General features: G+C 37.1%; 1 protein-coding gene across 1 annotated transcript in view; it reads left to right on the plus strand.

The window, feature by feature from the left end:
- The first annotated feature begins 6495 nt into the window (after nt 1-6495).
- LOC131157451 (eukaryotic translation initiation factor-like) overlaps nt 6496-26962 on the plus strand; it is a 31260-nt gene continuing 10793 nt past the window's right edge. Inside the window, exons 1-4 of the mRNA XM_058111625.1 lie at nt 6496-6943; nt 8286-8357; nt 9131-9226; nt 9405-9626. Of these exons, the coding sequence (XP_057967608.1) occupies nt 6767-6943; nt 8286-8357; nt 9131-9226; nt 9405-9626 (567 nt within the window). The 5' untranslated portion in view covers nt 6496-6766. The remainder of the gene's footprint in view (nt 6944-8285; nt 8358-9130; nt 9227-9404; nt 9627-26962) is intronic.

The raw sequence follows: 26962 nt of genomic DNA on the forward strand, positions 1-26962 counted from the left end.
ATGGTCAGGGAATATTCCGCCAGTCAGGGAATATTTCGTTGCTCAGTCAACCAATGCATGTTTTATTGTTTGAATTTAGTATGGGCCACTTACATATGATAATAAATTAGCAATGGTGTGGATTATTATTTATCTGCTTTGAACATGGACAAAATTTTTACTTGGATATTTATCAATCAATGTTTATATTATGATTAGCATGTTGTCACAAAAGTGATCTTGTTGAGAAGAGTTATAAATATTGAATTGAAATATGATTTTGCAAAAATTATTGTGGAATGATTATTTGATTATTACGATTGACCCAAAGGTGCACAAACTTTCAAGTAATTATTAAATTAATTAGGATAATTTATATAATGATAGTGAGACTAGAATAGATGTTCAAAGGTGACAAACCAATCAAACTTTAAAGAGTTATCAATTATGCCTAGGTGAGTGAAAATCACCATCAAATTTGAATGTTAGTATGTTGAATTAGTTAATCCAAAGATTGAACGCAATATTACTAATGAAAGTGATTTTTCTCAAGGCATTAATGTTGGAATAATTTATTGCAGTGTCAGTTCCTATTTCGCTTCATTCGTTAGCTTCTTCTGTTCTAGTCTTTAATGGAACTAATCTCTCTGACTAGAAGGAACAGACTCAGTTTCACCTTGGTGTTCTAGATCTTGACTTAGCACTGCGAATTGACAAATCGACTGCTATTACTGAAACAAGCAGTGCGGAGTAGCAAGCTTTGTATAAGTCATGGGAAATATCGAACATATTAAGTATCGTGTTTATGCGAACGTGTTAAAAAATTAATAATATAAAATAATAAAACTTTAAAATTAAACACAAATATAAATATAAATATAAACATGATACACAAAAAGGCTGAGTCACAGATATCTCACTCTCTTTAAAGAGATTCAAACCCTCTGCCGTTTATTGGTTTAGCCCATGAACCGGTGCAGCATAACTCCTCTAGACTTTTCTCCCCTAGGATACAACAATCCGATTTGAATCGTATGACTCTCTCCAATTCTACACAAACGAAGGAGTTCAAAGTTCCACAAAAAAAACACCTTTCTTTACTTGTCAAACTTTCTTGACTCAAAAAGAAAGATGATATGACGAGAATGAAGATAAGATATTGATATGTTGCGCTAATGTCTCAAGGGTCTATTTATAGGCACAAAATGACCCTTCATTCTCTATGTATTTAATAAATAAGTTATGTATATATTAAGTAGATACAACACTAGATTCAAGGTACATTCATTTAACTAATCTTATGCATTTATGAGATACATGAATAAATGACAATAACTCAACCCAAGGTACATCTTATTTTCCATGAAAAAATAATATTATTATTATAATACACAGACAATATAATAATAATATTAAAATGTGTTTTGCGAACAATATTAAGTCAACGCTTCCTCAAATTAAAAATACAAAGGAATATTTTAAGGCTATGGAAGATCGGTTTAGTTCAATGGACGAGTCCTTAGAGGGAGATTAATAGCTGAACTTACCACCATGAAATTTGATGGTAGCCATGGAATGAATGAACATGTCCTTGAAATGACCAATCTAGTTGCCAGACTCAAATATCTAGGTATAAATGTTGATGAAAGTTTACTTATTTAGTTCATTTTGAATTCCTTGCCTACTCAGTATAGGTCATTTTAGATTCATTATAACATTATTAAGAAAAAATGGAATGTGAATGAATTTGCGAGTATGTTAATTCAAGAAAAGGCAAAGTTTAGGCAACAAAGACAATATTCAGTTAATGTTATGAGTCATGGAGTTTGAAGCAAATGAAAGAAATTGAAAAAGAGTTTCAAGAAAGATCTATTGAAGGTTAGGGGTGTACAAAATTTACCGAAAAACCGAGAATCGGACTGAAACCGAACCGTTTGAAGCTTCGGTTTGGTTTTTCGGTTTCGGTCATCGGTTTCGGTTTTGAATTTATAAAAAACATATTTTCGGTTTCGATTTCGGTTTCACTCAAAAATCGAACCATAAAAACTAAAAACCGATTATAATTTTAAAATAATTATTTTTAATACTGCATATATATGTCCTGTAGAATATTTTTTTTTTTTATTTGAATTGTTGTCTTCAATGTCTTGTACTTTCTTAAGGAGGGAGAAAGGATTTTATATAGGAGGCATGAGATTCATGCCTCCCATTTTGGTCATGTGGGATGACTGGATGAGTGCTATACTACTATGGAAGAAGACTGAAGTGGTGAAGCTTGAAGAGATGCTTAATCCTCCTGGCTCCTGGTCTTGGAATCCTGGTAAGTGGTAACCTGCGACTGCCATGCCCTCCGACGCTCATGCCCACACCAATGCCGAGTCACCCAAACCTTCCGTCCTCAACTCCTTATAGCACCTCGCCACCTCTCGCTTCCTTCCAAGTCCCACCCCATGCCGATGCAGCGACGCTCACGCCCACGCTAGTCGCCAACGCCCACATCTCCACGCCGACGCAGTCACACACAGGCACACAACAACGCAGCTTATCTCTGCAACGCAATCACACGCATCTCATCTCTATCCTTCTTTCTTCACCTTCAGTAAACAAAATTAGCTTTATGAACCTATTTTAGCAACCACTATGCAATCCCTATTTGGGATGTGCAAAAGCATTGTTGTAGTGGAGAGAGAGAGAGAGAGAGAGAGAGAGAGAGAGAGAGAGAGAGAGAGAGAGAGAGAGAGAGAGAGAGAGAGAGAGAGAGAGAGAGAGAGAGAGAGAGAGTGCAAAGATTTGAGGATGCCATCACAGCTCTAGGCAATGCTCAAATTCCCTTTGGAGAAGAGAGAATAATGTATATAAAGTGTTTTCAGAGAGAGCCTGAAGGAAACTGTATGTTGAGAGAATACTATGGTGAAATAGGATTTGTTCCTTAATCTGCCTCGTAAGAATGTTTGGGTGCCAAATAGCTCCTTAGTTCCAGAGTGTATACCAAAAAGTGAAGATGATGTTGAGAACACCAGAAATTGATCAAGCCATCAGTGCCTCAGGCCTCAATGGACAAGGAAAGGGTTAAGCATTCTGTCCCACACCATAAATTGATCAAGCCATCAGCAATGCAGCTCACGCCCACTGGTGCGAAATGTGTTTCTAGGCTTCTAGCCATCCCACATCGGTTGGAAATGGGAAGAAAAAAATTTCTTCACCCTATTTATTGAAGTTGTGTTAGCTTTACTGTGATCCCAATAGGGGGGGTGAATTGGTATTTTTAAAATTTATCTCCTAGGTATTCCTCATAACAGTAGTATGTTCACAAGCCTATGGTCAATCTAGTGCAAATAATGTAAATATACCAGAAATTAAATAAAGCAGTTTAAACAATCACGCAAGCGCCAGAAAGCAGTAAGTAAAGGATGACACGCAGATATGTTATCGAGGTTCGGCTAACTGCCTACGTCCCCGCCTTGGCTAACCAGCACAAGGATTATCACAATAACTTGCTCACTTAAACGGGTGGAGCGGCACCTATACAAACCAGGTCAAATTACCACAGGGCTGACCTCAACCTTTACACCAATCCTTACCGGGTTGGATTGCCGCCCCCTCAGGCCACGCTTGGAATCTCTCAGATATACAATCAAACGGTACAATATATGGGTGCTTTCACGTAAAGCAGATTTGTACCACAAATGCGTACAAACACAAACACCACAGATGATTTAAAATGTAAGCTCAGTGTGGTCTAAATAGTTTCAACTCTCAAATAGATTTGCTATCGTTGTAACGAGTGCGTGAGAGTGTAAACCTAGATGATCTTTGTATCACAGCATATTCAATCTAAGTGCTCAAACACTTCATATATTTCGATCAACAAGTTTTCTCAATATATATGTATATGAAGCTCTAGCAATGTATATGTTTGGTTTGTAAAATATATGAAATCTTTGTATTTCAACAGATGATATAGACTTGTATGGATATTGCAAAAAGATTAATATAACACACACACAAATACCTTTTCACAAATATATCAATATGAATACCACAAGATATTTGAGTATGTTTGAAAGTATTTTTGCAAGCCCCAAACAAATACGAACTTCCTAAGTTATTGCAATGAGAATGCAATACTCGGGAGTTCACCACAAGTCTTCTTAGGATAGGCTTATTGGCAAAGCCTCCTAAGAAAACTTAGGTTATGCTCTCGAAGAAAAATCGATTCAAATATGCAACAAATGAGAGAGCAAACCTCTAAGCAGTAATACTCAATACACTTACAAATGATATGGATAGATGAAGAAGGTAAGCTTGAGTGGATTTTCAAAGAGTATGAGCAGTGAGAGGCAAAGTAAGGTATTTTTGCTTGAGAGAAATTTTCTTAATCTTTTTGCTAATCGGTGCTTAATCCATCAAATGAAAGAGTATATATAGACATATTGAAAATTTTGACCGTTAGGGACTTATTAGGGATTATTGGAAAAGTTTAATGAAATTTCAATTAAATTAACCCTGTTTAAAATTATTAACCGCGGTCAAAAAATAGGAGCAACCCGAGAGGTCCGGTCGACTAGGACTCAAATGGCTCGGTCGACCAGGGGACTTTTGAACTGAAAGGCTCGGTCGATTGGAGAGGGAGATTTCCCAAACTTCTGAGATTCAGTCGACCGGGTCTTTTTGAATTGCATGGTTCGGTCGACCAGACCACTGGGAATTCTCCCGAGACCCTTAGGTTGACGAGGTAGTTGGAGTAAAAAAAGTGGTCGGTCGACCGGGAGGTCAAAATGTTGACTCCCAGGTGGTTCGATTGACCGGGGTCAAATGAACTACAGGGTCTCGATCGACCGAGACCTTGGTCAACGGTTGACCCAGGTATGGTTCGATCGACCAGGCAAAAAATGAACTGATTTGGCCGGTCGACCGAAAGTGCACCAAGTGTGCATTTCGGTCTCATCTTGATACAATCAAGCCTTATTTAAGTGCCTAACAAATATATGTGAAAGTGTGAGTGTCCTAGGGGCACTTGGGGTCCAATTTGAAAACACCGAAAAAGTCCGGTGTACCCTAAGGTCTTTCTAAGGTCATTTTTGATTTGTATCTGGTTTGAGCTTACAAAATAAATCATGCATGTGATGTGTGTGCTTATTACAAACCGAATATCCTAATTACTATTACAGACAAAATTCACTACAAAAATATTACAATTAAGAGCATGAATGTCTTCAAGATTTGAGCTTTTGCGTGCCATTGATGATATGCTAATATGAACCTACACATGAACTAGATGTTTATTAAATACAGGAGTATTTGTCATTATCAAAACCGGGCGTGACCTATAAGGTCAACAAGTTGGATCTGTTCCCCTTCCGTGTTGGGCTTTGCAGTCAAAGCCTTGGCCTAGTTAAAATAACATTGGAGGCTGTGGGCCGTGGCCTGGCTTTAAATAATGCATTTTTTGTTTTATTAGTTTAAAATTTGGTAAAATTGAATTAACCGAATTGAATCGTAAAATAAACGATTTGGTTTGGTTTTAAACCGACGGTATACGGTTCGGTTGCGGTTCAGTAGTTTTAAAAACCTAGAGATTCGGTTCGGTTGACGGTTTTGGCAATAATCGAACCAAACCGAACCGTGTACACTCCTATTGAAGGTTGCGGGACGCTCGCAAGAAAGAACATTATGGACCGAAATGTTATTAAAATATTTTGTATATTATTCAAATACTATATATTTAATCTAAAATATATTAGAAGATAGTTATATAATATTTTATTATGCATTATAATCTATTAATTAATTAACAAAATATAATTAATTTTTAGTATGAATAAAAAACCATCTAAAATTTAAAATTAACATTAAATAAACTAAAATTTTATAAATATTAATGAAACTTAATTAAAAATATTAATATTTTAAATTTAATTATATTTACAAATAATTATATAACACCTTGTAATAAAAGTAAATATCTAAACATCGGTTATTTTAAATACTAACAAATAATATTTATAACTTTAAACATTTTAAGCGACTATTTATAACAATATAGTTTCCTTTAAAGTTATTATTTTGATATATTAAGTTATATTATCAATATTTTAAAATATTATGAAATTCAATTTATAAATAAACTATGATCAATACAAAGATATTTTTTTTATGAAATTAAATCAATATCTAAAATATTGTAATGATTTTAATATAAGTTAATTTAATAAAGAATAATTGATTGAAACAAATTGTAACAGTGTACAGCTGTCATTAAGCTCTTTTTATTCAATAATGAATATGAATATTTTAAGAATTAAAAAGAATTGGAATAAATATTTTTACAGTAATTAATAGTAGATGGAGAGTGTGAATTCAGCAAGAGAGTATCCAACCTATGTTTTACCAAACAAGGACGCTGACGTAATTTAAATGCAGACGGAAGTAAATAGTAAAAATAAGATGATAAAAATGAAAATGATAATTTATTAAAAATCCAATAACAAAAATAAAATTAAACAAAATTGTAATAATAGAGTCATCCCCCAGAAAGGGTTTTCCTCTCTCCCTTGGCCTCACCTTCTCCTCTCTTCTTTGCTCTCCGCAGAAGAGAGAGAAACTCTCAGAACTCTCTCTCTCCCTCTCTCTTCCGTCTGCCTTCGTTCTCTCTCTCTCTCTCTCTCTCTCTCTCAAGCGCGTGCGCGCGCCCTGAGATTTGGCCTCTGCGGGCGGCCGATTCTCGCTACATCTTCGTTGATCGGACGGCGGCGACTCTCTTTCGAAACTGAACGGTTGAGGTATTATGCAGGCTGATCAGACGGTGTTGAGCTTGAGGCCTGGTGGTGGAGCCAACCGAGGAAGCAAACTCCTTGGTTCGCGGTTCGAGTCCTCTGCTCTCGGTTCTTCGTCTTCTGCTTTGTCTTCTGATCTTCCTCTGCTGCGTCCCCATGGTGGTGCATCTGCTGCTTTCTTCCAAAAGGTTCGAAAGCAACTAGTTTTTTTTTTATGGATCTAGGCTTTTTTATATTCTGTTTCATAGCTCTTGTATTAAAAAAAACAAGAAGAGATAACGCTCGTTTTTTTTACTTATATGTACTCTATATTTTTATTTTGTATCCATTGGATGCATATTTCTTTTCTTTTTGGTTACGATAATTTTCGAGAGATTCGGTTAGTTTTAATCTATGCAGCTATTATTTAAATCTTTTCTGCTTTCCTTCTATTGGAAAAGGGTAGTTGATTTGTCTTTTGATTTGAATTATATGAAAAGAGTGAATCTTTCTCGTTTTCATTTGTTTTTTCCTTTTTGGGGGGAGGGGGTTGTTTTTGAGTTGTTTTATTTGGTGCGTTATTTAGTATCTGTTGTGGTTGCAGATCAATTGATACCGATACCTTACATGAGTGTTAGTAGTACGTTTGAATTCCACCACACTTCCCTTTTTATATAATAATTCTCTTCTTATTAATATTATTATTTAACTTTGTTATTGCTTCTCAGTGAAACAATAATTTTTGTTTTGATGCCTTTTTATTTTAAAATCCCCATACTATGGGCTTCAAATTTTTGGATTATTAAGAGGTTGAATTTTGAAAATTAATGCTTTAAATCTTGGTGGGTGTTTAATATGTGTTCAGAAACATGGACCATCATCAATATGTTTGATTTAGGCGGACATGCAGTGTTTCATATTGCTTGGAGAAAGTGATGGGTAACTTTTTCTGGAAAGGGGGAGTTAGGGTGTGTCTTTTCTCTTCTTCGTTGCCTGTTTCTCTTCTTGGCAACACATATTTATTGATTTTTGTTAATTTCAATTTTTTCAAAGTGGTATCTACAGCTATGAACTGTTTTGCGGACATCTTCTTGCTGCAATTTTAATGATTTTGTTGGTTATTTATGACTAGTTAATCATTCAATGCATGTATTGATATCCTTGGCTGAGAATTCATTTATAGTTTTATGTTTGCTAGAATATACATGCAATCACTTTTTTTTGGCTCCAGCTTATACTTACCGATCTAGCAATCACTTTTTTTTTTGGCCCTGGTTTATATGTACCGATCTACTGGGATTCCAGGCAGTGATCCTGAGCAAGTTCGATGCCATAGGCTAGTTGTGCGCTTGCCAGATGTTACATTTGAGATATTAAGTATCCAGTTGTATTGCAATATAATAATGTAATTTGTATGAGCACTGAGGATATTCATGTTTATTGTTCAACGCATCTGCTGTTTTTATCCTATGTTTCTTTATTTGCTTAAATGTTGAATATTAAACTGCATTATGGTTGAAGGCTCGTGACTGTACTGTTTTATTTATTTAGACTGGAGACTTGCGCTTTGAGGGCCATGACCGTGTGCGGTATACCCGAGACCAGCTGTTCCAGCTTAGGGAGGTAATACTTTAATCCCATCCTTACATGCTCACCTATGTTCTTAAATTTGGTTATATTGTTTGATTGAAGGAGAATTTATCAATTTTAGCTCTTCAGTGTCCTCTTGGGATGTGGGTGCAAGTACATTTACTGGAAAGGATGAAAATATTAGTTTGTTCTTCATTCTGTTATGCATATCTTTGTTTTATCTACTGTCATTATTTCATTATTTCCCCCATTTTTTTTTTTTTTGTGTGTTAATGCGCAAGCATATGATGGAAAAAATTAATATTTTTATTCTTTATTTATATTTTAAAATCTTATTATGCAAAAAAAAATTACTATCTTTTCTTATTTCTTTATATTTTTTCTTATCCCCTCTTTCCCTTCTTAAAATGCTTCTCATCTTCCTCTTGTATTGTATGCGTGTGATCCTTTGCTTTTTGCTTACTTGAAATTTCAAGGTTCATAAAACAGTTTGTTTTGCACGGTGCTGCTTTGAAGCCTTCTCCAATTTTTTTAGATTGATTCCTTTAATTTTCCCTTAGATTGTTTACGTCAGCAACACAATGCCTTCACTTTAGCTCTTTTGTCATTTACGCCATTCTTTATTTTGCCATAGATTGTTTGCATGAACAAATACAGATATATTGTTGGCTTCACTTTTTGGCTTTTTAATCACTTATTTCTTTAGGGGTAACACTGCTTCTATTATTTGATTTTCTGTGTCAATACTAGCATTTGTATCGTATATAGTTTCTGATTATGCTGTAATGGCTGTTTTTTTCCCATAGGTTGTTGACGTCCCTGAGGATATCTTGAAGATCAAACAAGAAATTGAAGCTGAATTTTTTAGTGAAGATCAAAATTGGAGTCGAGGAGAAAGCACTGTGAGTGTTTGCGTGACCTATTACACTTGTTTTTTTTTCTTGGGTGAACAAAGTGATTTTACTAGGTGTTATGATTAACATGTGTTTATGTATATATATTTGTATAATATATGTATGCCTTTTGCTCTCTTTTTTGTAGTATTTCATTTCTATTTCTTTTTCTCTTCCCTTTCTCTAGCTGCTAAATCAATCTCAGAGTCGGTACTCTGAGCCAGACAATCGTGATTGGCGTGTCCGTTCTGCACAGTTTCCGACCTCTGGAGAGGAGAGGTCCTGGGAAGCTATTCGAGAGAACAGAGATTTTGCTGGTAGATTTGACTATAGACAGTCGGAATCAAATCAATTCAATCGCCAAGACCAACTCAGCTCCCAATTTGCTAGGACACAAATCTCCCAAGTGGTAATTTTTATTTGTGTACTTCAGTTGATCTTTATTCTTATTTCCCATATTTCTAGCTGCTGATATATATATATATATATATATATATATTTGATCTTTTCTATGAGCATGATCTTTGTTCTTTTATCTGCCACTAAATAATTATGGCTGTCAAGGCACAACAATGAATTCATTGTAATTGAATTTATTATTAATTTAATGTTGCACTATTTTTTTTATTTTTTATGTGGCGTCTTGTGATACTTTTGTTCAATGTTTTGAAAGGCTTAATTGAGGCTTGCCTCATGACAAAACATGCCTAAAATGCCTTGAGGCTTTGTCTAACATACCGAACCCAAGAAGTCTAGTGCAGTATACACTGAGGCTTTATATTTGTACAAAAGGGGTGTCCTTTGTGTCTTGTTAGTTGAGTCTTACTTTTGAATGTGTGAATTTTGAATTAGATTTGGCTAGAAAATTTTAACCATGTGTTTATATGTAAAAGAATGCCATAATTTGAGTTGATCTCTTAGATTGTTGGACCTAAACTTCACAAAATAATTGAGAGTTGCATATCAGATCATGAAAATAATTTCAAAGGGTGATGTCTCAGGTCGACCTTCAGAGAGGATTTGAAGGCAGCTTTTTCTAATTGCTTCTAACTTTTTTCTAATTTGTTTGGTGGGCATCCTGTTCTCCTCTCTTTGTATTTGTTATTTTGTTGATATATTTTCCCTTATCTGGGAAAAAGAAATTGAATTTTGTAATGATATATAACTATCTTTTTGGCATGATTCATTTAATGAATTAAGTTAGTTATTTTAAATGGCCAACAAGTAACTTATAAATTATGAAATTATATTTGATTTATATTTTTCTTAATTTTTTTTCATAATTTTTATAAATGTATAAATTATTTACATATTTTTACCTAAAAAAATTACTTTCTCAAAAGGCTTATACTTGAATGCCTCAAAGCTTACACCTTCCTTTATAAGGGCTAAAACGCATTCGTCCCCTCATTAAAGCCTTTGTTTTTTAAAACATTCCTTTCATTTAATCATCAAAGCTATAAATTACTGCAATCATATGATTGCACAATGCTTACTATGGCAACGTGCACTTGTGGAAAGGCATTATAATATGAGATTCATATGATTTCCCATGTAGCCAAATTCATATAAGATCTTTTGTTTTCATTTTGAAAGTTTGGTCTAATTAGCATTGATTATATTTAAGTATCAAACTTAATGGTCTCATCAGATTATTAGTTTGCTTGTCATAATACTAGTGAGGGTGAACCTTGACTCAATGGTAAGGGTGTTGCATCCAAACCTCAAGGTAGAGTTCAAGTTACAAAAAAAAAATCTCTTCAAGCTTTAAGGTAAAATTGCATACATATGTTGTCCTAGTCTAGTGGTGTGGGAGCCTTGTGCAATGGTGGTTATGTTTTTTTTTTTGCTCGTAACTGCTAATATGAAGTGCATGCCAACCTCTTGGCTTTGACTTCACTTTATGTGTGCTTTGCCTTGGGGGGCATTTGGTTCGCAACATAAAGAATGTTCACATGGAATGACATCTTGGGGAATCTTATGCATGGAGTGGGATGCCCACCTCATGGAATATTTTTGTTTGGTTTGCTTTGTAAGATTCCTAGGAATATGTTTGTTTGGTTTGTGTCATATATTGTTTTGTTTTATATGAGAATCCTAGCAGGCATTTCAAGAAGATGATCATAATCCCTTGACATGTATATTAATATACAAAGAATAATTATATTTTCAGCGCAAAAACATACTAAAATTATATACTTAAATTAAATCCATGTCCAAATATTCAACAATCACAAATTTAAAAGATTCAACACTTATATAATCCAATGAATTGAAATAATGGAGGACAATATGGCCCCTAAATATTAATATTATATTATATTATTATAATACAATAATTTTACTTTTATTTTATTAATAATTTTTAGAAGTATAATAATAGCATGTTATAATACTCTATTATTGGGCCATTGATGTCCAATTGCCCAAAAATTGTGAGGGCAATTTGTTCCAAAAACTAGGGGTTCTCATGGGAATGGAATTCCCACGAACTTACCGGAGAGGGTGGGAGTGGTAGGATCATATTTTGTGGAATATTTCATTCCTAGTAATGTAAATGCCCGCCATGTAGGAGTTTGGTGCCCAAGCAAACGAGGGACTGAGATGCCATGGGCATCACATTCCTCTGATTGTTGAAAGACACCATGAGCCAAACATCCTCTCAACGTAGACAGTGGAACATAGAAAGCAATAAGTACAAGACTTCAAGAAGAATGATGTCTTTGCATTTTGTTTTCTGTTTTGTATTTATGATACTAACATTGGATGATGATCTTCATATGTAACATAGTAACAGTTTTTTGTCTGCTTTGAGGGTTACATATGTGTTGTGTTGACACTTAAAATCATTTCTCCTTTACACTTCACGATGTGTAAAGCTAAACTCATTCCATAATCAGCGCTTATTTGGTTTGCAATTCTTAGGAGGATTAGTACTAATGACTGGCTAGAGGTTAAAGGCTTTGAAGCTTTGCGTCCTGGTGTTGGTGTTCTATGCTTCCAAGGCAGCGGAGTGAAGCACATATTTTTGCATTCCCTTATTATTTACGTGGGGTGTTTGGAGCAAGTTTATCTTTTGTATTTTTGGGTGTGTCTAGGGAGCACTAGGGAGATTTATTCTTCAGAAATTTAAGAGCTTTGGAGGTGTGCTGGTTTTGCGGTTGTGTGGTGTATCTGTTTGGAATATAATTCTAGAATCTTCAATGGTAGGTGGAATGCTCTTGCTTTGATGTGGAGTAGGATTCTTTTCTTGTGCATCACTCTGTTAATTTATTTTCTAGAATGTGCCTAGTTGATGTACTATGAGATTGGGGCCTTTGTTTTTCTAGTGATCTTTTGTTTTTCATGCTTGTGTTTTCTTTTCAAGGGGATCTTTCATCTTCTGCTCCTTGTGATTGCTCCTTTCTCCTATTGATATTTTTTCGTTTGTCGAAAATAAATAGGAATTTATTTAATTTCCTGTTCAACATTATTTCTTGGTCCCTTTCCTATTATAATTTTAATTTCAGTTATTATATAATATAATTTAGTTTGGAGTTGTTTTAAGCTTATGTATAAATATTGAGGTGTGCATGTGTCCCAATCTGAGGTTCTGCATCATTTCATTAGGTGATTTTAGATTGTAACTCCAGCTTGTGGAGTGATTTCCTTCAACTAAATCAAGAAGTTTAGATCCATAAATATTCATTCCTTTGTAATTTTTCTGTGCTAAATTTTTTTACTGTCATCTAGTTGCACTTGCGTGACCTTCTGTGTGTGAAATTGGATTTTCATATCAAAGTTATGCTTCTGAATAGTGAGTGTGCGTCCCTGAAGCTGAGTATTTCAGTATTTCCAAATTTGGAGTTTCAGAGCTATAGCTTGCCACAAAGTGCAATTTGGTTACACTGGGTTTACACTTTACACTTCATTGGTAGTTGATTTAGTGTGTTGTCATCATGTATAAGTATTTCTATTCTCAATATAAGTTTACATGCCGTAGATCTATTTGGTGTTCATTGGTTGGGGGCCATGGGGCCCGAATTATGGGTTTAAATGTTGTGTTTTGGGCCAATCAATTATATTTGTGATATTTATAGACTAGATTGTAATATAGCTCAGAGTTCATCATTTTTTTTTGTTCTTGTCCTCACCTCCTTGTCTCTCTCTCTTGTTGGGTTGGGTGTGGGAATTCCCACTCCTAGCCCAAAAGAACGTTAATTTTTAGTGTTTTGTTTGATAATTGATATTTTCTTTAAACTTTGAATCTAAGGACGAATATCTTAAAATCCTCTTTCAAATTCCATTAGTGGGATCAACCATTGCTGGTGGGAAAGTGGTGGTTGTAGTGGTCTTGGTTTGGATTGTGGAGCTGCATGAATTGGTTCACTGCAGGAGATGGTGTAGCTGGTAATGATTTCAACTACACAGGTGATGCAGTGATGCAGGGCCAACATTCAGCAACTACAATCCTCCATTCCAATCTACATAAAAACTAATACAGAGGGGCCTTTTATTGGCTTACAATGCTTGGAGATGAGGAAACTAATTAAGCCGAAATACTAGTTTCTCAAATGGTAATAATGTAATATCTTAAAGATAGAACCTAGAATCTTGAAAATATAATCCTAATAAGAACAGCATAAACAAAAATGGAAATATAAACAAAATCCTCCATGCTGGCTGCATCGATCTCCCCCAGTTATAAAGTATTTAACCTCAAATTATAAAAATCTATAGGAAGAAGAATCCAAATTGGGGCCTGCCATGCTCTGATTCCTTCTCTAGACTATATTATCAAGCTGTTGGGTCAGTTTTTTACTAAAAAATTCAACCTTTTTCGACTATGCACTAGCGGCATTTCGTTAATTTCTATTCAAGGTTTGTAAAGGCTTCTTTGTGAATTTTTTTGGAGCCGTGGCAGTGTTCATATGTTCAGTTGTGAGGCTGTGGCAATGCTATGTCCGTCCGTGAGTTGTTCACCTTATCTGTGGTTGTGTCAGTGCTTCACAGGGTTTGTGAGTGTCCCGATTAGTTTTGATTATTCTTTATTTTTGGTGTGATTGCAAATTTGTGAGTGTTGGGATGGAATCTATGAATCTCAAAACTTGTTCCTATATTGCTGTCACAAAACTCAAGAGTTTTATGGAAAGAACTATGTTCAATGGTATAAGGTGGTTCATATTTATTTAGCATGATTAGGGAAATCTAACCAGTTGCTCCAATCTAATCCTTCTAATGAGAAAAGAAAAGACGTGTGGTTTCAAGAAGATGCCTCGACTGTTTCCCTTTTATGGAATTTGATGGAGCCACAAATTGCGCGGATGTGTATGCATCTAGATACGTGCAAGGAGATTTTAGATTTTATCAAACTTCTATACTCCAGTAACGTTACACATATGTATGATTTATCCCAGGAGCACTTTCAGTTGCAACAAAGAGAGAGAAGTATTGCAGATTATTTTGGAGAGATGAAGCCTATAATTGCTGATGTTCGTGAGATGCAGAAGCAGAGGGAGCAGATGACAATCCTTCGTGTTCTAGCAGGCTTGAGACTTGAGTTTAAGGCAGTTCTGTTCCACATACTCAGTAGTGCTGAATTGCCATCGTTTATCGATTTTATTCTCATGTCCTTTGTGCTTCCTTTTGCACGCATTCTCCTGCTATTGCATCTGGCTTTGAGAGGACAGCCTTTGCAACACAGGGTGATTCTAGTTCTCTACCAAACAACCACAAAAGTTATCGTGGTGGTTCAAGTGGTCGTAGTGATAGAGACAGACGAGGTAGAGGTCCTTCTTGCAAGTGCACTCATTGTGGACGGAGTAATAATACTATTGAGCAGTGCTGGGATCTTTACGATAGACATTCATATGTTGCCAATGCAGCCACCATTGATTTCACACCTTTGGGTGTAGCCAATGCGGCCACCACCGACTCCTCACCTTTGGGGCCGAGTGGGGGGCAACGTACTTTGTATAGTCTCGATTGTGAGTCTAGTCAGTTGGGAAAGAACCATCGTGTTTTTTTTTGCTTCCCAAGTCAATAAACGGGCTGCAAGCCTTTTTATGTTAGTTCATTCAAATGTTTGGGGTCCTAGTAGGGTTGTGTCCGAGTTGGGTTTCTGGTACTTTGTAACCTTTGTGAATGATTATTCAAGAATGACTTGGTTATATTTAATAAAATATCGTTATGAGTTATTTCATGTATTTTGTGCCCTTTGTTCTAAAATAAAGACTCAGTTTGGTTTGCTAGTTTGAATATTTTGAAGTGATAATGCTATAGAGTTTTTCAGTGCTCAATTAAGTACTTATATGACTCAGTTTGGTATTATTCATCAATCATCTTGTGCCCACGTTCCTCAACAAAATGGGGTTGCAGAGTAGAAAAATAGACATCTTTTTGAAATCACTCGCACCTAACTTTATCAAATGCATGTACCTAAAATGTTTTTGAATGATGCTGTACTTTTTGTTATTTGATCAACAGAATGCCATCCTTTGTTCTTAGTGGTAAAATTCCCTATTTTATTCTCTTTCCTAATTTACCTTTATTTTCTCTTCCTCCTCGTATATTTGGGTGTGCCCTTTGTTCATCAACTAAGTCTTGGGGTGGTTAAGTTGGATCCTTGTGCTATAAAACGTGTCTTTTTGGGCTACTCATATACTCAAAAGGGATATCGTTGTTATAGTCCTGTGCTGCATCGCTTCTTCGTTTTTGCCAATGTTACCTTCTTTGAGTCTACCTCTTACTACACCTAGTCATTGTGCGCTTCTGAACTCATTGAGTCTCTTCGTTTGCCTAATTTTCCAGATTCTACGTTGCTGTCCTTGCTTGACCAACCATACGAGTCTCCATGTAGTTCGAGTCCTTATAATTATCTTGATCATCCTAATTTGGAGGTGTATTCACGACGGCGGCTCCAAGGAAGAGAGTCCTCTCTAGCTTCTACTACCAGGCCTTTGGTTTCCTCGTTTGATGATCATACTTCCCATGATGTTGATCCTCCTATTGCTGTTCGGAAAGGTAAACGCACATGTACTCAACATCCCATTTCCTATTGCTATTCGGAAAGGTAAACACATATGTACTCAACATCCCATTTCCAACTATGTTTCTTGTGACTCCTTATCACCCTTATATTATTGTTTTGTTACTACGCTATCATCTACTACCCTTCCTAAATTTGTTTGGGAAGCCTTAGCCCATTTTGGGTGGAGGGATGCTATGGTTGAATAGATGAATGCTTTACATGATAATGGTACTTGGGACTTGGTATCTCTTCCTCTTGACAAGTTTGTGGTTGGTTGCTGGGTTTATGCAGTGAAAGTGAACCCTGATGGTTCTGTATCTAAAGGCCTGTCTTGTTGCTAAAGGTTACACTTAGGTGCATGGTCTGGATTATTCTTATACTTTTCCTTTGGTTGCCAAACTTACATCAGTACATCTATTCATCTCCTTGATTACTACTTATCATTAACCTCTGCATCAATTAGATGTGAAAATGCCTTCTTGCATGGTGACCATGAAGAGGAGGTTTATGTGGAGCAACCACCTGTGTTTGTTGGTCGGGGGGGGGGGGGTCAGGCTTAGTGTGTTGGCTCAAAAAGTCTTTATATGGTAAAACAGTATTTCAGAGCATGGTTTGGTCGTTTCAGTGCTGTAGTACTTGAGTTTGATCTTCAACGGTGTGTTGTGGTGGATCATTTCGTGTTTTATCATCATACTTTATCAAGTAGGTTCCTTCTTGTTGTTTATGCGGATGATATTTTTATTACAGGTGATGATAGAGGTATTCAGAGTCTCAAACTTTTTCTACAAACTAAGTTTCAAACCAAAGATTTGGGATTGTTGAAATACTTCTAGAGCATGGTTTTAAATAATGGTTGCAACCATTATGTAACGTCGTGTCACGAGCTAAGCTTGTTCAGGGCATTATGCTTGCCTGTGACCACTTATCTCGTGTGCTTGGGATGGGTTTCCATCATGTAAATACTAGTGTAGGGTTATTTTCTGTTAGTAGTGTCTTTGTATGCCAAATAAGGCAGTATGACTCCTTGGTCACTTTGATGTTTCCTAGTGCCAGGATGATAATTACATAAAAACCTCTTTAGGGGAAGGTGAGTGTTCATCAATCATTGTAAAACTCACTAGCAATTGTCAACGTGCTTAGCCTACTTGCCTCTCTCGCTAAGTACACAATGTCAACGGAGGATTTGTTAATGAATTACGTTTGCTTCAATGTTTACTGCTTGCTTACCACGACTTTTATGAATTGATTACTGTTTCCGCTGCTCTTTGGATGAATGTTATTGAAAGTGCTTCGTGGATGAATGTTGGTAAACGATAGGCTAGCTAGTTAAACAAGAGTGCTTTAGCTAGCGCCGCACGGCCCTTCACGACGGTGTGAAAATGGTTGGACCGTGACACTTGGTATCAGGGCCAAGTTGGTGACACTTGGTGAGAGCCCAAGGCTCAGTTGCTACGAGAATTTAGTTACCTTCGTTGTAGGATTTGGGAAGCTTTGGTAAGTGACCATGATACCAAACAATGCTGAAAGAATCAGTTCACTGGAAGCACAGGTTGAAGAGATAACCAACAATATGGCCAACGAGATGGCCCAACTGAGGGGACTTGTTGATGAAGTGATGGGATCATAGCAGCATCAAGCAAGTTTGACAAGTGAAATGTCAGAGGACTTTCACCACACTGTGGAAACTTTGCAAGCCCGGATGACTGATTTGGATGCAAAGGTGAATTTGATGGTTCTTGCTATGGGGAACTCCAACACTCTGGGAGTTAGTCAGACCAAGGTACCTGAACCCAGGACGTATGGGGGTGCTCATGATGCTAAGGAGTTAGAGAACTTCTTGTTTGATATGGAACAGTATTTTCGCGCTATGAGGATGGCCTCAGAACAGGTGAAAGTGGATACTGCAACCATGTACTTTGTTGGTGACGTCGAACTGTGGTGGCGTGCCAAGTACAATGACATTGAAAATGGAAATTGTGTAATTGAGAGTTGGGCAGACTTGAAGAGAGAGCTCAAGGCCCAATTCTTTCCTGAAAATGTTGAGTATAATGCAAGGAAAAAGCTGAGAGACCTCAAGCATACTGGGTCGATCAGGGAATATGTGAAACAATTTTCTGCTTTGATGTTGGATATTCGGGATATGTCGGAGAAGGACAAGTTGTTCTATTTTCTAGAGGGGATGAAACCATGGGCAAGAACTGAACTTCATAGGCAAAGGGTTCAAGACTTGTCAACTGCACAAGCTGATGCAGATCGCTTGACGGACTACGCTGGTGATGAGACTGCTTCGTCCAAACGGTTTGGCGGAGAGGGAGACAGTGGAAAATTTTTCAAGAATGGCAAACCCAAGAGTGGGGGAGCCGACTCTAAATCATCAACCTCAAAGGATGCTTCGTCGTCTCAAGGGTTCAACACACCCAATGGAAAGGGGAAGAGTAAAAGTTCGTGCTACTTGTGTAGTGGACCTCATAGAGTTTTTGAGTGCCCTCACAAAGCATCACTTAATGCTTTACAGACTTCCATTGTAGAGCAGGCAGTGGAAGACGATGATACCCCGAGGATGGGTGCAATGCGATAGGTGAGCGTGTTGGAAAAGTAGGCAAAAACACTGAAAGTTACACGAGCAAAAGGGTTAATGTTTGTGGACTTGAGGATAAATGGGAAGAGTACTTGCGCTATGGTGGATACGGGGGCTGCTCATAATTTTGTTTCGTAGTTGGAAGCAGGGAAACTCAACTTATCCTTAGAGAAGGATATAGGACGCGTGAAAGCAGTTAACTCTGTAGCCTAGCCTAGTAGCCAAGCAAGTTACTGTGAAGCTTGGATAGTGGGAAGGTTATGCGAATTTCACAGCGGTGCCATTGGATGACTTTCCAGTCATTTTAGGAATGGAGTTCCTAAGGGGGACGAGGGCAGTGCTGATGCCTTCGGCTAGTTCCCTGTGTCTGATGGGAGATCACTCGTGCATGGTGCAAGTCGTTGCGATGAAAGGAGACGACGGGAAGTCCCTTTCAGCCATACATCTCAATGAAGGATTGGGTTAGGGTGAGCAGACACGTCTAGCCACGGTGGTTTTAGACAAAGAAGTAGGCCAAGAGCTGGAGCCTACGACCATCCAAACAGTGTTGGATGAGTACAAGGAGGTGTTGCCGGATAAGCTGCCTCACAATTTGCCTTCACGACGGACTGTGGAGCATAAGATCGAGTTGTTATCAGGAGTGAAACCACCTGCTAAACGGCCATGTCGGATTACGTTTCTTGAGATAGTAGAGTTGGGGAAACAGCTTGATGAATTGGAAGCGGGATGTGTTCGTCCTTCCAAAACACCGTTGGGAGCATCGGTGTTGTTTCAGAGGAAACATGAAGAGCATCTACGGAAGGTGTTCGACAGGCTGAGGGGAAACAGTCTAGATGTGAAGAAGGAGAATTTCTCTTTCGCTCGGTGGAGCAACAAATTCCGTGGTCGTGTGGCTGAACAAGGTCGTATCCGGAGGGGTATGGAGAAGGTAAGGATGATTCAAGAACGGGAGATCCCCACGACAGTGAAGGAGTTGCGTTCCTTTCTTGGCCTTACTAAATACTGTAGGAAGTTTGTTGAGGGGTATTCGCGGAGAATAACTCCAATGACAGGACTACTGGAAAGGTATTATTGGCCGCACATGCGGGATGATGTGGTTGATTATACCAAAACTTGTCTCACTTGCCAACAAGACAAGGGGGAGCGGAAGAAGTGCGGTACTTTCATGGCCGCACCAAAGTACTGTTTGGCAGAGGAGACGACACAATTGTTCCTTGCCACTGTTGTGAAACATTGGGGTGTTTCCCAAGTTAATTTTTGTGACCGAGACTTAATGTTCATTGACAACTTCTTGACAGAATTTTTCAGGATATTCAGGTCACATATTGACATCTCTTCGAGTTCTCACGGACAGACAGGCGGAGAGATGAAGAGATTCAGAGAGCTGCTAGATGAGTACTTGTGCCATTTTGTCAACGACAACTAGAAGAATGTCGTGCAACTACTTGGTGTGGCTCCGTTCTGTGGCAACGCCCAAAGGCGCTCAACAACCAACAAGAGCCCTTTTGAGCTTGTTACAGGCCAGCTGCCGCTGTTACCTCACACAGTGGGTGAGCCGTACAGACGAAAGAGTCTCAGGGCGTACATCTTCACCAGTGAAGGGAGACAGAATGCAGAGTTTGCCCAAGTCTATCTGGAGAAAGCTTCTGAGCACATGAAGAAGTGGGCAGATAAGGGGAGAAGACTGCAGTTTCATGTCAGCTGCCTCAAGCCGTTCAACGCCAACACCAATGACCTGAGCAGAAGTTAGTTCAACAGAGCAGAGTTGAAGATAGTGCAACTTGACAAACATGGCGTTGAAGAGATCCTTGCAGACAGAAAGTTCATATCCTCAAGGAAGCGGCAGAAGTTCCTAGTGAAGTGGAAATGCCTTGATGACAAAGAAATCAGCTAGATTTCTGCGGAAGATATTCAACCGTTCGTGGACAAATTTGAAGTGTACCTACCGCCAAAAGTCTATGAGGACGTTGACCGCATAAGTGGGGGAGAATGTCACGAGCTAAGCTTGTTTAGGGCATTATGCTTGCCCATGACCGCTTATCTCGTGTGCTTGGGACGGGTTTCCATCATGTAAATACTAGTGGAGGGTTATTTTCTGCTAGTAGTGTCTTTGTATGCCAAATAAGGCAGTATGACTCCTCGGTCACTTTGATGTTTCCTAGTGTCAGGATGATAATTACATAAAACCCTCTTTAGGGGAGGGTAAGTGTTCATCAATCATTGTAAAATTCACTAGTAATTGTCAACGTGCTTAGCCTATTTGCCTCTCTCGCTAAGTACCCCATGTCAACGGAGGATTTGTTAATGAATTACGTTTGCTTCAATGTTTACTGCTTGCTTACCACGACTTTCATGAATTGATTACTGTTTCCGCTGCTATTTGAATGAATGCTATTGAAAGTGCTTCGTGGATGAATGTTGGTAAACGATAAGCTAGCTAGTTAAACAAGAGTGCTTTAGCTAGCGCCGCACGACATTTCACAACGGTGTGAAAATAGTCGGACCGTGACACGCTGTTACGTAATGACTTTTTGGGTACCAATACCGCTACACACCGCGAAATCGGTGGGAAGAAAAATCACGGCTGTAGTGGCCGTTACGGACCGCGACCATTATGCAAAGGCCCCTATGGCCGTTACGTAACCCCTACAGGACTGTTACACCAAAAAAATTATTTTAGTTTTTACTTGTTTTTCCTACTTTTTCCCTCTTTCATAAATCATTCTCAATATACCATGTGGCGAGAGGGGGAGAAGATTATAATGAGGATGACAATGATACAAAATTTACTATTTCTTTAAATACTTACGAGAGATGCATTAATTAACAATTTGAAATTACTAACTTGTTAGGAAAATATTTTATTTTGATAATATTAGTAATGTGATATTTATGTTCTATATTTTTCAACTTCAACCTTCTTTCTTTTCTAGCTATTTTATATTTGTATTAGTGTTTTAAAAGGCGAAGGTGTAAGGTGAGGCGTAAGCATTTTGGGACTATATTTTTTAAAATAATTCATAAATAAAATCAATTTATATATAATAAAAAAGTGAAAATTTTTAAAATAATAGAGAAAAATATGAAAACATAATTTTTAAATATCATATAGGCCAATTTTAAGTTTGAACTTTTAACTTACAAACACAAACAATATATATTAAAAAAATAAGCATGAGCCATAGGGAAAAGCCAATTAAAAATGTCTCAAGATTCTAATTTCTAAAAGCCAGCTGCAGCCAACACAGTTGCAGAGAGTACGAGAGGGTGAGAGGGTTGTGGAGAGAGGTGAGAGACTGTTGAGGGTTGCTGCAGAGAGGCGACAGCTGCAAAGGGTTTGTTGAAGGGAAAAAATACGTCAGAGGAGGAGTCATTGGAGAGAGAGAGCAGAGGCTATCGTCAAGGAGAAGAATCGCTAGAGGCTTCGTCGAGGGAGCAGAATAGAGGAAGCTTCGTGGGAGAGAGGGAGGATAGGGTTTTCGATGCATTCAGGTTCTGCCTTGTTTAATTTATGTTATAAACCAAGAATCCCAAAAGGCGTACGCCTTGGCATTTGAGGTGTAAAAAGGTGAGACTTTACACTTGAGGTGTATGCTTTGCTTTCTCCCCGGAGGCATACGCCTTTTAGGAATTACACATTTCCACTAACGCCTTAGGGCATTTTAGGTCCAAAATGCAGGCACGCCTCAAGAACGCCTTTTAAAACACTGATTTGTATTATTCGTATGTCTTATGTGTCTAATAGATTAATGGAGTGTATAATGTATTTTGTTTTATTAATTAATTTAGTGCACATAAGAATTTAGCACAGATAAGAACAATGAGAAGTATAAATATGCACGCACGTAATTTTTCTATCAGTGGTGGTTTAAGACAATGTAAACTTGTTGCCCTTACCAAATAACTTAGTTACTCGAACTTAATGATCCAAAATACACTAAAACTCTTTTCAAGAAAGGCTAAAAGCTTAAAACATGCAAGTATGCTAATATGCACAAGGTTGTGCGTGCTTCAAAAAAATTCAAGGCCATTACACCCGCTTCTTGTTATGTAACACTTGTTACTGTTACGTTACACTACCCACTATTGTGATTTAAAACCATGTTCTAGAGTATATAAGTATCTAAATCTTATATCAGACCTATTTTAATGCAGAGGAACCATGTTCTTGATCTGTTGGATGAAATTGGCTTATTGGGATCTAAATTGGTTGATACACCCATATGGATTCTAACAAGAAGTTAATGCTGGATATGGGTGATTTGCTACATAATCCTGTACAATGTTAGAGACTTGTTGGAAAGTTGAATTATCTTATTGTCACTTGGACAAATATATGTTTTGCAACAAGTGTTGTGAGTCAATTTCTAGATTCTCTGAGGACAAGTCATTGGGACGTAGTAATTTGCATCTTGAGATATCTCAAAGGTGCACCTAGGAGAGGTCTTTTATATCGTGATCAGGGTCACACTTACACCCATGGATATAAAGATGCAGATTGGGTTGGATCGCCTTTCGATTAGAGATCTACCACCGGGTACTGTATCTTGGTTTGGTGGTAAATTGGTTTTTTTGGAAGAGTAAAAAACAAATTGTGGTGGCAAGGTCAAATGCTAAATCAAAATATAGAGCTACGACTCACATTGCTTGTGAACTAGTTTGATTGAAGAACATGTTGGAAGAATTGGGTTTTTTTGCATTCTTAGCTGATGAAGTTGATGTGTGACAATCAAGCTGCTCTTTGTATTGCCTCCAACCCGGTTTTTTATGAGTGGACGAAGCACATTGAAGTTGATTGCCACTTTGTTTGGGATAAACTTGTGTAGAAGCTCATTACACATGAGGGGACGAAGCACATTGAAGTTGATTGCCACTTTGTTCGGGATAAACTTGTGTAGAAGCTCATTACAACTGCTTATTGAAGTTGGACATGGATCTTGCTGATTTGTTTACTAAAGTGTTGGGGGTTGCTCGTGTTAAATTCATTTGTAACAAGCTAGGAGCATGACATTTATGCTCTGGCTTGAGGGTGAGTGTTAGAGGTTATTTATGTCTTTTAGTATTAGTATTATTGAGTGTGTTAGTATGTTAATTAATGAGAGTTAGTAAGGGTATTATTGTCATTAGAATGTATTTAATTTGAATTATAAATAGAGGGAGAGACCTATCTTCAAGTTAGGTCATTCATTTTAATCAAATCTTAACAATACCAATTTAATGTGATGGAATCAAAAACAAAGTAGGAATGTGTGATGGAAGAGCAGTTGGAGTTGCAGATGGCAAAGTTACCCGGAATGATGAACTCAAACAGGGTGGGGGTTTTGGTTCTCAAGGCAGTGATTCTTCAATCTCAGTAGTAGCTTCCTCAACTACCTCAACATGCTGGAGCTTGGCCACTCGATGCAGTTGTTCTGCAATTTCAGTAGCATTGACCCAGCTCCTTCTTATTTGAAGAAACCCTCCACTTCAATTGGTATTTTTTCAAGAAAGCAGACATGAGATAACAAATCCATTCTTTCACTAAGATTTCAAATAGCTGTCTCGAATTCAAGTTGATTATGTTTCAAAATTTCAAAGAAACTTATTTTCTTCCAAAAACAAAAAAAAAAAGAAAAAAAAAAAGATTCAGAATTAAGGTAAGGAATGACAAATATGAAAATAGGTGCCTCTGTTCGTAAAATTTGTGAAAAATGTCGACTGATCTGTAGACGGGGACGAATGATAGTAATTTGTTCCAATCCGAAACATTTTCCTCAACTACCTCTTTTTTGTTGGGCAACCTCTTCTTGAATAGGTGAAAAGGAAGGGTTCTCTTCTAATGCACAAAAATTAAGATCAATGATCGAAAAAAGAGAGTGAAGCATAGATTCAAGCTCACTCATCTGTAGAATTAAACATTTCCATACCTGAATTAAATCTCATTTTCTCCCCCTGCCCCTCTTAAAAAAAATCCAATGCCTGGTCGATTCGGCTGCTTGGTTCAAGTGAATCAGATTGGTCTGGCTTTAACAGACCTTTTTTTAGGGAGGGGGGTGGTGTCTGGTTCTTTAAATCCTTTCCTTTGGTTGAGGGTAGGGTTTCAGAGACCTTTATTGGCTTGTTACTTTTGGGCCTCTGCAGATCTGGCAGCAGCAGGTACAACAAATGGCAACAATTTTTTTTGGGACCTTTCTTCATCTCCAAGCCTCTTGTAGATCTGTGAGTGTGGGGCTTTTGAAAGTGATGGCATATCTGAATTATGACAAGCAAGTGCACCCAATAGAGGGAAAAAGTGATGATGAGAATTGCGTGAGGGGAAGAGTGCAAGCTCACAAACCACAAAGAGTGGCGGTTGCATAGGCTTCTTCGAAAGGCAGATGCTGGTGAAGAGGGGAATCTCACATTGAGTCTTCTAGGGGACTGGAACTTCACAATTCAGATTTGAAAATCAAGTAGTCAGATCTGATTACTCTTGGAAAGATGGTGGAGGGGTGCAGTAACGGCATGAGGCGATTTAAGTTGCTCTGTCAAATAACACTCACAACCATGACGATTTGAGTTGAAATTGTGAACCCTGTCAAATAATACAATTGCAAACCATGTCATATAACAGTGACAGCCATGTTGGGTCAGAATCAGCTCTGATCTGCTTGTGCAGGACCAGCATCCAGCAACTTCAGCTCACCATTCCAATCTACACAAAAAACTAATACATAAGGACCTTTTATAGGTTTAGGGGCCATTTCAATAAAATTTAATCTTAAGTTTTGAACACTGAATTCAAGTCTGATTCTATGAACAAGTTTGGAATTTTAACTTGAACCTGTTATTGAATTTGAATGCTAAATTATTTTATCTATTTTGTATCAAATATTTAAGTATGCGTTATTTTCAATTTTATCCCGTGAATTTTATAGAGCAGAACTCTTTGGTAAAATTGAGAGGCAATTGGCAATTGCATAAATCAAAATTATTAATTTAATTTAAATATTAATTATCTTATCATAATTATTTACTAATTAGAAATAAAAAATAATTACATTTTTTGTTAAACAAAAACAAAAATTATTATTTTTATTTTATCGATATTCCAACTCATTGATCATCATTGATGTTATGTAGCCATTACTCTTGCCAAATATATAAAATACATATTATTAGTTGGTTTCTATGACTTTTGAAGTTGAAAGGTGCTCATTAATTTCTTTTGTTTTGTGGTTGAGAAGCAGTGAGGTCATATCCCAAATTAAGTTGGTGTAAGGACTGGAGGTGGCCGAGGTCTTCATATAAGGAAGAATGGGTGGTGCAATATTTTCATAGGGACAAGTGATTAGAATAACTAATTAAAACTTCAACAAGATAAATAGATAAGAAGAAGCAATGTACAATGAAGGAATTGTTGAAGATCGGATAGTAGAAGCTCCTGTGCTTTGTCACCAGAGGAGATGGATGTAGAGGATGCTAGTTGGGCAGTGGTTCTTACCTCTCATTTGTGTTTATGGAATGTCGTTTCTGGGCATTAAGACTTTTTCGTGATTTTTATTTTTGATAAGGGGTAAAAATGGAAAAGTGAACTTTAAATTTTCCCTCTTACCTAATCAGACCTGAGAATTCAGCTAGATCAATTTGAGGAAATTAAGAGTTGCTACCAAATGCTCTAATCAGTTTACTTATTTTGGGAACCTATTAGACAGAAGGTAACTAATTAATAAACCTAAGTAAGCCAATATAATAGTTTTATAAATTATAATAAATGTAAAATTCTGAAATTATAATCCTAGTATATAGGCTTATAATGCTTGGAAGACAAGGAAACTAAATAAGAAACCTAATAAGAAAAAATACTAGTTTCATAAAGACGAATAACTTAGAATCTTAAATATATATATTTATTTTCGTTTTTTTTATATGTATGATATTTTGATTATTATTATATCTTCATTAGTCTAGGTTATCATTTAGGAAACCAGTATTTTGGCTTAATTAGGTTTCTTAGTTTCATTATCTTCAAGGCATTGTGAACCTATGGAAGGCCTGTTGATTCTTAGGGAGTTTGGAATTGAAAATTAAAGTTGACACTGGTCCTGCATAAAGTGGTATAAGAGCAGACTCTGATCCTACATGGCTGTGAGTGCTTTTGAAAGGGTTTGCAATTTCAACTCAATTTACCATGATTGTT

Source organism: Malania oleifera, chromosome 6 (genome assembly GCF_029873635.1).
Source record: "Malania oleifera isolate guangnan ecotype guangnan chromosome 6, ASM2987363v1, whole genome shotgun sequence".
NCBI lineage: Eukaryota > Viridiplantae > Streptophyta > Magnoliopsida > Santalales > Ximeniaceae > Malania > Malania oleifera.